Consider the following 18,279-nt stretch of genomic DNA (forward strand, 5'->3'; position numbering starts at 1 on the left):
CATTCATTAAAAAGGAAGGCTCTGTTTCATCTTGGTTTGTTGAAAGAGAAACTAAATCCCAATGCCCCACATTCAAATATACCTTTGTTTAAATACATTCATTTTACAACAGGAAAAAGCTCTTCCACTCCATGCAGAGCAGAATTGCACAGAAGAGAGGAAAATCCTGCCTTTGCAAGCAGAGCTGTCCTTGGGCAGGGTGTGAGGAGCAGAGAGCTGGCTCTGCAGGCAGATCTGAGGGCACGGCTGCTCCGTGTGCTGGGATGCATTCCAAAGGATTCCCAAAATGAGCTGGCATTCTCTTGGCAAATGAGAGTGGACCCTTACTCTAAGCTTCAGGAAAACAAAATTTGCACAATTCTCCTTTCTCCCCGTCACACTTTCCTACAACTGCATCCTGAGCTGATTTTACTTTGCACCTCTTGTATCCTCCCTCCATTACAGTCCAAAAAAGTCCATTTTACCCTGGAATGGCACAAGTCATTCAAAACCACAATAGACTGTCTTCACCCTCTGTTCTGTTCCCTGGTACAAAGAAATTTGGCCATCTCAGTATTAATGATGCTTATTAAGTGTACCCAAGATAAAATAAATAACCCTTCTGCAAGTTACACCGAAAAATCAATAGGACAAGTCAATATCAGTAAGATAAACATTCTGCTCCATTTTAGAGGCTAAAGAGTTCCTGTTTACTACATGAGTGTAAGAAGTGACCTGGAACTTTCTAATTAAATGAACTTTACTGCATTAAGTGTGTAAGTTTACAGCACTGTTCATATCCAGTCTTCCAAAGCAAAGCATTCCCAAGTAATTGGCAAAATGGCCCAGCTCCTTCTGCTTTGCAGAAGTACATTCCTACCTTAAAGTTCATAAACAATGGAGTTAGTCTAAAATTTTCATAAAGGAGGCTGTAAAAGTTTTATATAATGATGCATCAGATCCTTGGACTACAATTACAATGGCTTTTTTGTTTTTGAAGTTCTGGGGTTTGTCTTTTTTTTTTTTTTAATACACCACACAAACACATTATTATACAAATCAGACAAGTACTAACAAGAACCTCCTTTGCACAGATGTTGTTCATGAGTTGTAATTGAAGGTTAATTATTTCTCAAACAGCAAGAGAAGCAATCTTTGAAAACAACCTTGGATGCTCTCCAAGGCAGAGATCAGAGCTTTCAGGTTGAGTATCTGGGAAGAGAAATTGTCAGTGGTTCAAAAACTTACTGCAGCATGATATTCAGATTCTTCAAACGCTGTATTTCTGACACTGCACTGAAGTGGTGCTCAAATGTACAGCCCAGGTTTGCATCTCTTCTTCTCAGAAGATCCAGGGAGACTTCCCACACTGAATGAGCCCTGAGCTCCCAGGCATTACAGAACCCTGCACAGTCTCCAGGAACTCCCTGGGCCTCCAACACCCACAGATGTTAAATAACCTGTGCTCTAAGCTGCTCTTACACCCAACAAACACTGAAGGGCATTGCAAAACCTTTTCATTAACACCACCAGGGCTTCCTTGGGTTTTGTTCAATCATGAAGTGCTACAAGGACTTGTTCTTTCCAGAATCCTTGTCTCAAGAAAGCATCTGAAAGAATAACTGGCTTAGCAGCCAGGAAATTGAGCTTCCTCAGGTCACCTCTCCTTCTGTGGAATCCAAATGAAATTCCTGAGAAACTCTCCATGGAAGCAGGAGTTGAGGAAAATGAGGTGAATAAGAAAACATTTCTTTTCCTGGCATTTACCAAAGCCATTAATTCTTGCCCTCAACAGCTCCTCTGGCACTCAAGAGTCTTGCATGGAAGAAAAGGTTTTATTAAGTGTACAGAAAAGCATAATCTCTACTTGTCCTCATCTTCTCTTGGTGCCTATACTTGTTTAAGGGGTTCTCTTGATTTAGTCACGTTTCACTGGAAAGGATTTCAGGCTCTACACTGCTATGAACAACCCACTTGTGCCTTGTGAATGTCCATAAAGAAAGAGGAAGAAAGGATGAGCAGATTTATTCCAATACATTTAAATTCACCCCCAGCTTAACTATATAAAGCCTCAGATTTTATTACTTCCTATAAAAAGGAGAGGGTAAGTCTGCTCTGTCCATTTTTACATATTAGAAGCTGTACTAGAAGCCCACAGTACTTTCAAGAAAGTAAATACCCAGTTAAGTTTCTTGCACATTTCAAATAGATTCTACCTGTTAAAGCGATCGTGTCTTCAGTGGATGTCACCACTGAACAAACAATATCTATTTGTTCTATCAAATAGGTTAACAGCCCTACCCACGTGCAGGGCAGGCAATTCGCTGCTCAAATCCTAGAAAAACACAGCAAGAAACTTCCAGCTTCACATCCATTCTGCAAATTCCTGAAAACAATGAGGACATTGCCCATAACCACTACAAAATCTCCCAGTATACAGACTAAACTCAAATTCAATAACTGCTTTGTGATCTTGTATGAAGGGCTTTGATTCAGTAAATTAAAAATCTCTATGGAGACAGGAAACAGCACAGAAGTTCTCCTTGTGCTTGGCTCCACTAAGTTACTCTGAGGCCATAAAAATGTAGAGACAATTTCTTCTCGGTTCCTGGCTTCAAACAGCACTTACCACCACTCATCCAGAACACCGGGGATGTGCATGGGGAAGCCAAACAACCTTTCAGAACAGAGCTTTATCTCCACACAGCTCTGCAGGGACAACCCAGGCTACTTCACACCTATTTAATCTCTTCCAAGTCTTCTGCAGTGTAAAAGGAACAGCTTCATCTTAAATTTCAGGCAAAAGCATAGCTGATACACACAGCCAATCACAAAAATCATGAAATATCACTGAAATTGTGTTATAAAGGAAACTGCAGCTCACAGAGTGCTGCTTACCCATCACCCTGGATTTCTGATAGCAGGACTTTTCATGTGTTAAACTGCTACCAAGCACTTCCAAGTGAAAGCAACTGCACCAACACACAATTACTGGCATTTCTGTTCCTCTCTGTGGTTCAGGCAGCATTTCCATGGTTACAGTGTTGATCACTTATTGGCTTTAATTACATTCCAAATCCACACCAAATGCATAGCTTGGCATTTTAAACAGCTCTAAAGGCAACCCTGGAGGCCAGCTCTTGTAACCTGGCTTTGAGGTGGAATGCACATGGAATCATAAACTCATTCTGGCTGGAAAAGACTTTAGGACCATTGAGTCCAACCATTAACCCAGCACTGCCCTGAAAACACCACACTGCTCATGACATCCTCCAGGTCATTGCTAAATGTCACTGAAACTGGACAGATCTCCAAGGAAACTCAGCACAGCATCCACACCATCTTCCCAAAATTTGGTACCCATTTTAGTTTGTCTTGCTCGTGTTTAAACTTCTCTCCTTGGAGGTCATCACACAGAGAAAGCAGCAGGAGTCCTATTGAAACCAAAACATTCTTACTGCACAAAACATGACCCCAAACCATGAGGACTTTGGGACATTATCTCAGTTGTCAATCACAGGACACAGCAACAAATTCACCTCTGGTAGATGTTGCAAAGAATGATTTGGAGAAATTCAGCCTAAGAATCAGCTAGATGGGATTATGCATATTAGTATCACTTTCAGAAACAGGATTTAGAACTGATTTTCTACTGCTGTTAAGTTTACAGCAGACATCAAACCCTGCCTACTATCAAAAAGATAGTAACAGTTTTAGGGGGGAAAAAGCACATTTCCTTGTAGTGATTAAAAAAGTTTACACACATTTCAGAATTTCAGATTACATTCTCTGCAAAGTAAATGTGAAGCAAAGGAGTGCTTGTTTTTCTATCAGCACACAAACCAGAAATCAAAAGGATTTCAGAGGCAGCTTATTAAAAAAATGCTCCATTTAGACAGCACCTGCAACTAAATATCAGTGACACTCTCAGCCTGTCCAAGGAAATACTTGACAACATATGTTCATTAAGCATTCTTGACAAATCTGAGTTATACTAAAAATAGCACAGATTCACTTAAGACTGCCCAAAACCAAAAGCAAGGAAGGGAATAGAAGCACTGGCAAAAAACAGGAGCAAAAAAAGGAGTTTCTGGGGGACAGGAAGGTCTGCAGCAAATTTCCTCTGTATGGCAGCTTAAATGTGTTGGCTACAGAGCTAAAGAATCTCAGCCTCAGTGTTCAGGGTTTTCAAGCATGCCTAAAGTTATTTTAATACTTTAATATTTCATTAAAATAATTTAGGCCTTATAAATAAAACAGGTGATTCAGAAAAGGTTCTGTTCTAGGTAAGTGGAATTTTACTGGTAGTTCACTGCTGAGTTATTCAGCTGTGGTCACCAACTTAGCAGAGCAAGCAAAGAGCCTCTTGCTGCACCAGAAGGAAACAGGCAGACACAGAAACCTCAATTCTCATCAGGGCTGGGCCCAGTCAAGCCACCCATGCAGGCTCTTTCCACTCTATCCCCCTCAGTGCTCCTTCCATTCAACATCTGGGCATTTTCATTTCAGAAAAGTGCTCAGAGAAGTTTTACCAGCAAAATTACAGGGGCCTCACGTTGCATGGAATGACATTGGAAGGGAACTGGCCCATGACTACTTGAAAACCACTCTGCTACACACAGATTCCATCTTCTTCCAGATAAAAATTAAACTTTTGATGATTTAATGCAATTTTATTCGAAGTTTTGATGGCAAAAGGTACACCAATTCAGCAGGTAGAACAAACTGGGGATAAAGGATGCAAGCTGAAGAAAAGGGTTACCATTCCATCTTCTATCTGTAAAAGATGATCTTCAGTAACCACAGACATGCCTCAACATGACTTTAGTTTGAAGAGTGGTTACTTTAAAACAGATATGAGTCATCTGTGGTTTGCTTAAATAAATTTGCACAGGTGGAATTGTGTAATAATTGATTCTTGTATGGGAACCTAAATGTCCATCTTCAGAAGACACCTTAATGTGAGGGCAGGACAGAGGAGAAAGTGGACAGCCTATGTAGGAATCAGAGTTACACCTGCTTTGCCTTCCAGGCACACACAAGAGAATAATTAATTCTCCTCCTCCCTTTGGGAAGTCCAGAGAGCCCAAAGTGCCCCTCCACTGAAGAGTGAGCAAGACAAACTTCAACTGCAGCCTCTGTACAATCCTGAAACACAAACCTCTAAAATGAGAACCTGGAATAGAGAAGTTGGGCAAGTACCACTCCTTCCTCAAGAAAAACAAAAGGTTAAGGACAGAAAGCTCAACAACCACATTGAATGCAAATAAAATCATTTTAATCTTCCTTTCCTTTGGAGTAAGCTGGGAAAGCCTGACCATTCAGGTTAGGCTGGCTTATGACTGAGAGACCAAGATCAAATTGCTGGTTAGAAAACAACTGGCATTGTTCTGGTCTAGACTGAAGGTGGAACACCGAGGACAGACTGCACAGCTGGGCTGCTCCAAGCTGCTCTTCACCCCACACAGATCTTACCTGGCCTCGTGGGGGCCACAGCAATCCCACATGGACTTGCAATGTCACTGTACCTTGTTTGTATTAAACACATTTGCAACGCTGTTGTATATTCGGAGAGAAATGCCTGCCCTGCCCGTGTTCCCAGCAAGACAGATGGAAATCAGTCTGGCCCAGAAGCCACGTAGCTCGGGGCACAACACTTTGTCTGACAGAATGTGCCCTGCAATTAAAGTCAACTTCAGTAGTTCCTTCCTCCGAGAGGAAACTTGGCTTCTGACCCCAATCGCACAGGACACGACTGTTTTGGCTCAAGGTTAAAGCACTCTGGAGAAGAGGCTGACCTCCAAAAGAGCATCACAGCAAAGGCTGGCGACGGGCCAGGAGAGCTTCAGTGCCTGGAGACCGACATGTGATTACTGAGGAATGGCAGCTATTCCCAAGCACTTCCTAATTCTCTGCAACGCTGGCAATGCACAGCCCTTTACATAACACAGGAACGTATCTCCCTGTGAATTTTTTAAGAGACACGCATAAAAACAGCTGTAAATCATTAACCTTGTCCTACCGTTTCTTTAATTACCATTCCTTGTCCTACAGCAGCTGAACAATCACAAGCACGCTCTGTGTTGCCAACAGGCATTTCACAGGCACGGGGTATTGTCACACTGAAAGCAGAATTTGGTGCTTGGCTTCCCCTTTCCTTTTCCAGTTAACAAAATTGCGAGTTTGGTGCCTCTGCAGTCAGTTTTTTACAATTCAGCTGCAATCTCACTGTGTCCACTGAGGATCTATTTTTAGAACAGTCAAATATTCCTTGCTGCTCTATTGTACCACGTTTAAGCCTCACTTTTAGGAGTCCTATAATTAGTATTCATCTCTTGTTTGGTCTTAGAATCACAGACACTTTCAATAAGAAGGTCTGTTACAACGTGTTTAACATCTGGAATATGTTAGGCTATTTTAAATAAAATTATTACTGTGCAGACAAAATCTAATTTATGAGTGGAGGAGGACAGGATGACTACAGCACTGCTACAGTGTGGGTGCAGAATTCCTCATTAAACCATTGCCTGAGAGGTTAAAGACTTGTACCAGCACAAGGAAAAAACTCTCCAGACCTTCCCCCCCACCCCTCCATGAAGGTTCAGTGGAACAGGTTTGACTTCATTGCCTCAGACTTCACCCACCAGGTTCTCATCTGGCCCAGAGGCAATTGGCCTCTAAGCACTGCACCAGTGATTTCCCTCTTCCAAGACTGTCAGTACAGTGAGCTTCAGCAGAAGAACACAAAACTGAATAAATAGATAAATAGCAACACCTTGGTTTGGCTTTTGGACCAGCAAAACATCAACTGCCAGGCAGAGAGCAGCCATATTATGTTAAGCAAACAAATTAATAAGTTTTAAGTTTTGACTATTCACTAAAGTCAATGGAATGCCAGCAAAATGCAGCATGACAGGGTCTGGAGCCTGCACACCATTTATCTCAAGCTAGGAAATGTAACAAAAAAATACTTTCCATCCATGTCTGCTGTATCAGGAGACCCTCAAAAAGGTAAAAAAACCTGATGATGGAAAACCAAGAGTACAGAGCAGCAATTCCTCATGTGAAATCTTAAACTACTGAACTAACTAAGAGCAGCACCATGAAAATGAGTAACTGAAGACCTGAGGGAGGTACCTGGCAGACCTGGGAGAGCCTGAGCCAGGCTGGGCTGCCTCTGCTGACACAGGAGCAGGAGGTGTGAGGCTGAGCAAGCTCTGCCAGGCTCCAGGGAGAGGATCCATCTCTTGGCTGAGTGTCATCAGCACAGAGTTCACTGGGCTCCAGAAGGGATTGGGAGCACAAGAAATCAAGCACATGAGATGTTATTCCTGACAATGGCACATTCTGGACCAGAAGGGCTGTCAAGACACATTGCTGGAGGATGAGAGAGTGTCCTAAGAGAGTGTTACCATATGTTTATCTCATTCCTATCTTCTCCCCTGGAGGCAGACACTGCCCTTGGCCACTGCCTGAAAGGCAGCACTAGCTAGAGAGGCCTCATGGTGCAATCCAGTTCTGTGCTTCTCATTAAGAGACAGAATAAAAATCCAAATTCATCATCCAGATATCTCAATAACCAGGTGATACCAGTGCAAGATCCATCACTGGCATGGTACAGCTTCTGCACCCCAAAAAACCAGACAGAAAACACCACCTAGCTTCAAAAGATAAACCAATAATAATTATAATAAAAAAAACAAACAGTCAAGAGTCATTTGATTCTTTTCTAAAAAGAAATTAAATGTCAGAGATTATAGACAATCAGTTCTTTGTTCTTCACCCTCCTTTACAGCAAAGAAAGGCAAACAAAAGCATGAATTGGTTTAGTCAACACAGAACAAACAAGTTCAAGTGAAATTGCCTTAAATCCTGTTCATTACAACTTCCATGGCTGCACCACACACACCATGAAACACTTCAATAGAAAGAAGTAATTTCATAGTGCCTTGAATTCAGTAATGAAGAACTTATCTACAAGCCAATGAATTGCACAGCAAAGACAGTTTTGCAAATTCTACAGTATAATTCACACATTGAATGAAATAACCTGAAGAAAACATCCTCTGGAAAGGCTCCTGCTCTCTGGTATGCCTGACCTGGACCAAATGTCTTTGGCATTTGAATTTTACACTAAATGAAGGGACACAATGCACACAAGAAAGGAAGTGCTCTCATCAGGAAGCTGCTCCCTTCTGCTGTGGGATAAACAACTCTAAATGGCACGTTGCCACCCCGACCATCACCAGGGAAATACTCATTTTCACAAAATGAGATCTATTCTCGTCACAGAGATATGATCTAATACTACAGCAGCACTAGGCATGGCAGAAAGTTATCAGACAGGCTGAGATGGTGAGGTTTGCAGGGCAGCTTTCAACTCCTGCACAAATTGATCTGCATGTCTTCCAAAAAGCATCTGTACTCAAGTTATGAGAGCATAAATACCAACAAAATGAAAACAGCTGTAATTATCCAGTAATCCATAACCCCACAGATTTAGATATTTAACTTCATCAATCTGACCATGACAAAACCTTGAAACAGTAATTTAAGACAGCCCAAACATTTATAATTGAGAATTAAAACAGTTTAAATAAAAATTCATTTTTAATGCAAAAGAGTAGCTTCTCTTTGCTCCCTCCCACAATCCCTCTGCTGTTGCCAGAGTTAAAGCTGGTAGCCGGGTGATATTTTTATTTTCAAATTTGCATATATATAGAACCCTAAAACTAATTACAATAAAGTAAAACCCAAGAGAAATCCAAGATAGAAAATGCTCAAACATGAAGTTTTACACATGAATACAAAGCAAGACAGGCAGCCAGTCCATCCACACGCGATTGTTCCAGCACATAACATAGAAATTTTTAATTTTCATTTTTCTAAAGCAAGAACAGAGCCCCCTTTATGCCAAAGCAACTCACAGAATCCACAACTCCAAACCATTAAGTGCAATTTGCAAGTACTTTGCACTGCTAAATAATACCTGAAGACTGCTGAATCAGGTTTCTAATGGCCCCTTCATTTAGTGTTACAACAAGCAGCTTCTGCATTTTTCAAACTGCAGATCCCCAATTATTTCCCAACGGAATTGAGGGCTCCCAGTGCAGCCCCAGTGCCAGATGCCCTTCTGACTCCTGTTTCCTGCTGCCAGCAGCTCACCCACAGCACAGGGGGATGAGCACCTGATCCCACAGGGTTGCTCTCAGCTGTGAAAAATGGGGTTGACAAAGAATTTATCTTCCTTTTTTCCAGGACAGCTCTGGCCCACCCTGTGTCCCTAGGCTGGCTTGGTGCATCAGCTCAGCTACAATGGGAAAGCACATTTTGGTGATATTTCTCTGACCCTTAGAAGAAAAAGGCCACAAGCTGAAAAACTTTGTGAACTGGGCTGAAATCAGCATGACTTGAGCAAAAGCTGTGCAGAGAAAAGCCAAGACCTTGAGAGCTGATCTCAAATTGTGATGGCTCACTGCTGGCTTGTGCTCTTTTGGCAGTGGAGCCCAGAGGATGCCAGGCTGTCCTCCCAGCCATGCTGCCACCAGTGTGGGCCCTTGGCAGGACTCTGATCTCACACACTGACTGACTGCTGATGGCTGAACCAGCTGCAGTTTGACTGGGAGAAAGTCAAATTATCAAACTACCTGTAAAAGGCCTTACTTAATATTTTACATGAGCTGCTAACCTGACCTGTCTTAACTCTATCACAAAAACGAAATAAAGTGTTAAATAATTCAGCTGAACATCCTAGTTCTTAATTTAGAATACATGCACAGTATTTTTAAACTACATAAAAAAATTGCAAGACAAATTCACTTGGGAGAAAAGGAAATAGACCGTTTAAGACCAACCTGTAATTAATTTCAACTTGAGCTAATTAACAGCTTTCCTTGCATATTCTCAGAAGATTCATTTTACATTCAGAATGCAGGAGCTTAAAGATTCCATCCCTGGCCTCCCTCCAGGAACATACTGACTCCAAACCAAGTTCAAAGCAAAAGCAGTCTTGGTTACAACAAATACCCCTCAATTCTGGGTTCCAGATTCTGGACTCTGACTGAAGGTGAAGTCCTTGGGCAGCACAGCCTGCCCAACAATGTGGAAACACCTCATTCTGATCTCTAAGCAACCTCTGGCTTCTCCTTGGATATGTTTTTTTAATCAATCCCCAAAAAAATCACCCTATCTCTTTCCCACAAGGTTTTGAAGGCTTTTACACATGCTTTTACTGTCTAACCACACTTTAGACCATGAGCATGAAGTTATTATACCTTCTTCAGACTGTAACTGTAGAACCCTGAGTGTCCAGGACTCTGCAGGATGTGTAACCACTTCTTTTCTGCCAGATTCCCACAAATTTAGGAGTTTTAACTCAAAGGCAGCATCACTTGGATGGATCAACAGATCCTGGAGCAGCACTTCACAGCAGAGCTGAAACATCTACCTGCAGGGGTGAAAAGCTTGGAGTGCTTTCAGAACAAAACACAAAAGCTGTTTTGATACATATTTTCCTTTCTCTGACACCTTTCAGAGTGTGACAGCAGTGGTGGCTTAGCCTTTAAAGTGTAAAGGACTTGTTAAAAACTGACTCAAAGCTTTTGGTGAACAAGAGAACTGCAGCTGTCAGCTACAGTCAGGTCATGTGTTTGCACCCCCCCCCAAAAAAAATAAACAACCAGGAAACCAAGCATGGAAATAGCTAAACAGGTCAGAAATAACACAAAATAACACATGAATTGCACTGTTAGCTGGCTGCTAAGTCAATATTTTTCCACAGTACTTAAGTGAACTCTCCTATTTGTTACCCACAGCTCATTCCAAACAAGTGGCCAAATAATCATTTCTTCTTACATTGTGTCTAACACCACCATCATCAACCAGCAGAGAACCTGCAGGTATTTAATATAAATTCAGAAATTCCACATAAGCCTCTGCTCCACCACAGCTTTACCAACACATTTCCAACAGCAAATAAGGCTGAATTTTCAACTCAGCTTTTTCAAAGGCAGGAAGCAAAGCAGATGAGACTCAGGGAGTTCTACAGCAGAAGGGAAAACAGCTCAGAGGTTTTGGGAGCAAACACTCAAGTTTATTCCCTTCCCCAGGATTTAAGTATCCAGGACAAATTCTCAGCACAGCACTCTTCTTCAGGGAGTAAAATACTTCTCTATATATTTAAAGCCTACTTTGTGCTTTCAAAAGCACTTGCAGAAGAGCTTCCTTTTCCTCACCAGCCTCTCAACCCCTCTCCACATGATGTGTGAAATGTATTTTTTCCAGGAAAACAAAATGAGACTGGAAGGAATAAAAATGGTGAGTGTTTATGAGCAGGTGTGGCACTTAGCTTGATAGAGTTTGAATTTTTTTAAATGACTTTTCAAAGTAATAACTTTTATAGTGAAATAATAATGTACTGCTGATCAGGAAGCTCATTACAACCTAGATCAAGGGATTATACTTTGATTTGTCAATCTGGAAAAACAGATCATTTTTTTTCTAATCTACTCTTATCACTGAAGTGCATTTATCCCATTTACCATCTTATTACTTACCTGTAATTTAGGGATACTTTAATTCATGAGATACACCTTAAGAACTATTTTTTAGATCTATAAAGCCAAAGAGAGTCAGCCTGATGTCCAGAAGCAGCAAATTTGAACCATTAAAATGATAATATAATCAAAGGCACTACACATTATACTTACTAGGAAAGAGTCATGCTTGAGATAGTTCAGATATTCCATCAGAACAGTGGCAAAATGCAAGATCAATTTTTTAAAATTCACATTATTTCTGAAGCTAAGTGATTTTGACTGTAAATAGGACATTTTCTAAATGGGCTGAAGAGCAATACATTTTTCACAGAGCTTTCAGAAACTTAAAAAGAAAAATCCTGCTGGTCAATGGTTCAATCCAATCTGTGCTTTTTCAAATATCTTATTTATTTTCCATTTGCATAAATTCCACCCTTGAAATGCCATTGCAAGTGATTATTCATTATTTAAATTTACTTTGGAAATTAAACTCAAGGGGAATTATCTAAAGTATGTCAGACTGAAAATGAGCTGTGAATCTCCAAAGTTAATTTTAGCCTCGTGTGTTAAGGAAGATTCAAGTTCTTAACTGCCTTTTAATATTAAGAACTACTTATTCAGCAAAGTCCCTGTATTACTTTAAATGTAAACCTCTTTAAGCTAATATAAAAAAAATTGAAATCTGTAATCTTTGGAAGTTTTATAAAAGCAGCTTCTCAGTTTTTCTCCAGTATATTTAACCTTGGTAACTTGACAAGTGAGTCTAAGTAAACAGTCATTTTTCCACATTTCAGCTGCTTCCAGCATTACGTAAACTCTGAACAGGAGGAGAAGCAAAATTCTATTCAGTCTCCTGAACAGCTGTGCAAGCTGCTGCTCTGGGTGCTTTTAAAATACATATCCACTAACACACAGAGATTCCAATAAGTTAATTGTGACAGATATTCCACAGAGCAGCCAAAAATCATCATGTCAGCTTTGGAAAGTATTTGGTAAAATCATCTGGCCTGGGTTAGGTGTGTCAGACTGAAGTGTGGTAATTTCTAGCCCATGATTCTAGAATCTTTTCAAGTTTAGGAAATGGTTCTATTAAAAGATTTGCATCTTAAGCATTATCTGGAACCACACAACTCGCCAGTAAAAGGAAATTTCCAAGGGAAGTAGCTTCTATTAGATTTTACACAGCTGGACTTTAATGCTGAGGGAAGGCAGGAAGCTTTGAAGCAATGGATGGCCCAACTCTCTGAGCTCCTCACCAATCCCCAGCTGGGAGATCAGGGGTCATGCCTTAAGGATATTGTTATAGAGATATATTAGGGTTCAGCACATGAGTTTTAGATTTCAGTGGAGGAAGCATAACAGAGAAACTTATTTTCAACACCAATTTTAACTCAGGAGAAGAATTTTGACTGTTGTCTATTTTAGAAGTCTTTATATCATAATTGCCTGCAAAACGCTTTTGTTTTGACAATTGTGGCTTTGATCAAAGTGGAATTAAATCCAGTTTTTTGTCTTAATATAGAGCTGCAGTCACCCTAAGCAGAGAACAAAGTTCCCTGGGAGCACACTAGAGCTGCATGAATGGAATGCTGATTGTGCTCCATTCTCCCTCAAGTACCTCTTGGAAACCCAGGAAGGGGGAAGTGGGGAAAAACGGAAATTTGCACTATAAATGACCCACTCTGCAAGTGGCATTCTCTCAGTGCCTTCCAGAACAGAAGAATTAATGCTGATTTCTCGATCTGAAGGCTAAATATTAGTTTGACTTAATGAGTTCCGATTTGCAATTGCAACATGTATCATCCAGGGAATCTTCCCAGTGCACAGGGGATTCACTGACACTGGTGAACTTGGTTATTCTCCAGAGAAAGAATTACCCTGGAGTTCCACAGAACACCCAGGGAAGGGAGAACAACTGGCCAAAGAAAACTTTTAGAGGTACTCAGGCCCTGAACACAAAGATGAGATCACACACAAGAGCCAGGCTTGAAACAGTGATTTTTGTTAAAACAATTCAGCACACAGAACACTGCTGCTGCACTGACCAAAGTTTACTCCAGGGATTTTTTACTGACAGATGAGTATCTCTGGGTGTGGGTTTAAATCTCACATTCTCTCAAGGGCTGGGTGCAAATAAAAGAGAGGGTCAAAGGAAAATCAAACACAACACATAATGTTAAGTCATTTCTTGGGTGCTTTAAATTCAAGCCTGGTATATGCCAGGCTGTGCCTCGTTTCAGAAGAGCTGCTGGCACTGTTAAAATAACATTATAGCACTTTTTTTGTTGAGAATATGCAATGTAGTGCTTCCACTTTAGCGAGCACAGAATTTGACACAAGTATTCCTCCCAGAAACAGTTCATCAACTTATGCAATCACTGTTCAACCAAGAGGAAACAGTAACAAAAAGCATCAAGCTTGCATATACTGTTTATAATCCTCACAGAATTTGGCTCATGGACTCCTCCACACACTTCAGAAAATGCATGGACAGTTTTGATGGATCACCAGCAGGAATTTTACAAGTTTTAAAAATCAGTAACAGCAGCAACATGGCAGGGGGAGGATGTTCATCCAGTGCTCACATTCTGAGCAAGTACAAGTGATAACCCACTGTTCTGACACAGACTAATTAAATCAGATGTATTATTGCTCAGCTAAACTTCCAGTCTCTGAAAGGATCCTGTCTGGCTGTTCCTTTTTATAAGCATTCTTCTCCTCTTAGTTCACTTTTAATTTTTAACTATTATTTTAGCCTAGTCACATACCTACTATAGCCTCTTGCTTTCTAAAGAAAAGCTTTAATGTAAGGGAAGACTTTATATTTGTTAAATATTATTCTTCAGATATTATCCCCAAGACACAGAAGAGTTTGAAAACTCTCAGTTAATATTAATAGTCAGAAGTGTTTCTAATTACACCCAGCAAAGCCTTGTGGACATTTCTGATGTCAGGATTTTGACTCAAAATATCCTTGAAGAAATAACTCAGGAAGAATTTTTGGCTTCAATTCAGCAGCAAGATAAAGATTTATCAGTTTAGCAAACAGCCAGGGAATTTAAGAAACTAATTTTGGCTGATTGATCTAAGAGCCAATATAACTTCACTGAAGGCTAAAATTACAGACACCATCAAATTTCACTGAGAGACCACCTGAAGCCCAGCTGTCAGAGCTACTGAAGTCATAAAAGACCTTACAAATATCACAGTTGGCTTCTTCACTGCTCAGCAAAATAACAGCTCTGCCTTCAAGTGTCTGCAAGAGCAAGACCTACATGTGTAACACTGCAGGCAGCCTTAGGAGTAAGATAAAAAGAAATTCAAGTATTCCCTGTAGAGTGATCTAATCCTTTTTTGCCCTGTGACTGCAAAGGATCACTTCTGTAAGGAACCCTGCACTCCAACCCACGTGATCCATCTAAATATTTACACTATGAGCACTATTAAAACTCTCTCTGAAGCCATTAAACATAGTATTTTCAGCAAGTGAAATCAAACAATTATTATTTAGATTACGGTTCACTTTTAACTGTTTTTATCACGGAAAAGCTCCTTAATTGCTCTCTGTAACTCATAAGAGCCCCACTGCTGTGGTTTCAACTGAATATACTTTAAAATGTCAAATACCTACTTCTGCTCTGTTTTCTAAAAGGAAAGAAAAGGGAGGGAGAGAGAAAAAAAAAAGAGAAAAAAGAGAACCTAATTAAATTTCTTTCTGTCCATTACTATTTGTACCACTATCACACCAATTAGCAACATGCACCCAAAAGGCTTTTTGTTCATCTCTCTGGCCTCCCTGCAAAGTTTTTTCTTCCCTTCCCTCAAAATGTTTCCAGTGTCCTTTCTCCCTTTTCATTCAGGCATATCCTTGCTTTCATGGCTTTCTCTGTGCTCTCTAATCCTATAAACTCTACACTGATGAAGACACAACATAACAATGTTTTAATCAGTGTACATGACATTTCCTCCTGTTCTAGAAGAGTCTGCCCCCAGTAATCAACTCCCACCACACTTGGATCCTACTTTTGCACTAACTTTCAAATACATCTGCAAACACTGTCTAAACTTTGGCAGAAAAGCAGAGCACATTATGTTAACAAAATACTCTAGGCAGAGAAGAAATCACTGAAACACACAGCTCTCATATTTTGCATTTTGTTTGCAGCTTTGTATATTCTACAGTACCTATCAAACAAAGCCCAGCAATCACTCAGCAACACAAGGAACTGTCAAGAAGGAAATTGCAGCAAAAATTAATACTTACAGCCATAATTAACTCAAAAGGGTGTTTATACACCCGTACGGGGGACTGGTACTTCTGCACCATGGCTGCAGTTTAGTGAGATCAACTCAAACCTGAAAAAGAAATTTTTAAAACCATCTGTCAGACGTAGGAAGCCATTTTCAATTTTCTCTTACAATTAGTCTGTGCGTGGTACCACGCTAGCAATTCCACAGGAAATCCTTCACAATTCCCTGACAACCTCTTTTAAGACCCAACAGGGGCCCTGAAAAGCTCTATGTATATATATATATATTTCTGTCAGAAATGACTTATCACTTCTTCCAAAGACAAGATAAAATTAGCACATTTTTAGTCCACTTTTAGTAACAAATCTTCAACATATTTTATGACTCTTTGTCAGGATGGTGACATTTCCTGTGCTGCTGCTGCTGAGAACCAAACACTGACACATCCCAGCGACAGGCAGAGAAGCATTTCCCAGTCCCCCAGCACTGTATGTGGGTTGCCCTGTTCAGAGCAGGGACTAGGGGGGAAAAAAAAAAACAATAAAGAAATACAGAAAGCACAAAAAGAAATTTAAAAAATGAGTGTTAAAAGTGCTTGTTTGCAGAAAGAAGGAAAGAAAATGGATTACAAAAGCCCACTGATGGATCAAAAGCACTCCTTGATCATCTCAAGAAAAAATTGAAACTTTTGAGGAAAACTTATGAGATAGCTGGGGGAAAAAACTTCGAGAAAAACTCCACTATGCAGCCAGAAAAGATTCACTGGCAACACGGAGAGGAATTACTCCAAAGGCTTCGTGCCTGCTCTACCCAGCAAAGTGCTTGACCCGAACTCTCTCGACTGCAATTACGTTTATTGAAAAATCCTGGCAGTAGCACTCGCATATGAATCGCGGGCTGCGAGCCAGCCTCATTTTAGCGAGAAATGAGTTTGCTACAGCAAGAAATGGGTTTGCTACAGCAAGAAATGGGTTTGCTATGGGTTTACAGCAAGTTCGCTTCGCTTTTCTGTCCGGAAGGCGCTGCGGGAGCGCTCCTGGCCCCGGAGCTGGGGCAGCGCGGCTCGGCTGCTCCCCGGCCCCGGCCGGAGCCAAGAACAACCCCCCGAGCCACAGGAAAGTTCTCCGGCATCCCAGCCCCGAGAAGAATTTACCCATGACCACCCCGCAATTTTTGTTTTTTTTTTTTTTTAAAAACAAAACCACCTGAATCAGCACAAACAGCCGCAAACCCTCTCTAATCCCCGGACAAAAAGAGTTACACAACAAAGAAACTCCAAGGAACCGGGATACCCCGGGAGGGGACGGGATGGGGGGACACCGGTGACAGCCCTGAGCTCTCCCGGAGGGATCCGGGACACCTGGGACAGCCCCGCAGCGACCGGGACACCGGTGACAGCCTCGCGGTGCCCCGGAGGGATCCGGGACACCCCGGGAGGAGACGGGATGGAGAGACAGCGGTGACAGCCCCGGGACACTCCGGGAGGGGACGGGACACCTGTGACAGCCCCGCATTGCCCCAGAGGGTTCCGGGACATTTCGGGAGGGGACGGGACACCTGTGACAGCCCCGCATTGCCCCGGGACACTCCGGGAGGGGACGGGACACCTGTGACAGCCCCGCATTGGCCCGCAGGACTCCGGGACACTCCGGGAGGGTTCCAGGACACCTGTGACAGCCCCGCGCTGCCCCGGAGGAACCCGGCCAGAGCCGCCTGCCCGGGGCGGCCGGAGCGCAGCAGCCGCGGGGCCGCCGTGACCCGCCCGACGACCACGACCACGACCCCTGCCCCACCACCACCACCACCACCACCACCACCATCACCACCCCCCGTCCTCCGCGGGCAGCGCCGACCGCTCCTCGGTGCTCCCCGCAGCCAGCGCTGAGAGGAGCCGGCGGGGAGCGGGCGGACAATGGGAAAGTTGCCGTGGGGCAGAGCGGCGAGGCTGGGGGACGCGGGTTGGGGCTGGGGGACGCGGGTCGCGGCCGAGGGCCCGGGAGGCTGGGCGCCGTGCTTACCGCTCGGAGCCGGCCGCACTCTCCCCTCATGCCGCCGGGGCAGCGCCGTCCTGCGCGGGAGGGGCGCGCGCGCCGCTGCCTGTCGTTCGCGGTGCCGGGCGGGGGCGGGCCCGGCGCCTGCGCGCTGCCGGGGGCGGGGACGGGCGGGGCGCATGCGCGGTGGGCGGCGCGGGGCGGCCGCCGGGCGTGAGGGAGCAATGGTGCGGGTGGGGCGGGGGGGGGGGTCCGTAGAAATCATCGAGGTTCAGCCCTGCCGTGGGTATAAGGGACAGCTTGCACTAAAGCAGGGTGGTTCGAGCGCTGTCCGGCTTGGCCTTGAGCACTCCCAGAGGCACAGCTGCTCTGTTCCACTACCTTACCGCCCGCACAAAGAACAATTTCTTCAAATCTCTCATCACTGCATCAGTTAGGATGGAAAAGACCCTTGAGATCACCGAGTCCAACCTTTGACCTAACACCACCTTGCCAATTATACCATGGCACTGAGGGCCACT

At 42.8% G+C, this 18,279-nt stretch overlaps 1 protein-coding gene across 1 annotated transcript in view; it reads right to left on the reverse strand.

Annotated features, from left to right (window-relative positions):
* The window catches only part of SEC14L1 (SEC14 like lipid binding 1), a 43,466-nt gene extending 25,568 nt beyond the window's left edge, over positions 1-17,898 (reverse strand). The window contains exons 1-2 of the mRNA XM_066565663.1: positions 17,786-17,898; positions 15,781-15,872 (exon numbers count right to left, since the gene is read on the reverse strand). Of these exons, the coding sequence (XP_066421760.1) occupies positions 15,781-15,843 (63 nt within the window). The 5' untranslated portion in view covers positions 15,844-15,872; positions 17,786-17,898. The remainder of the gene's footprint in view (positions 1-15,780; positions 15,873-17,785) is intronic.
* Between the last annotated feature and the right edge of the window lie 381 nt (positions 17,899-18,279).

This window comes from Molothrus aeneus, chromosome 25, assembly GCF_037042795.1.
Source record: "Molothrus aeneus isolate 106 chromosome 25, BPBGC_Maene_1.0, whole genome shotgun sequence".
NCBI classification, from domain to species: domain Eukaryota; kingdom Metazoa; phylum Chordata; class Aves; order Passeriformes; family Icteridae; genus Molothrus; species Molothrus aeneus.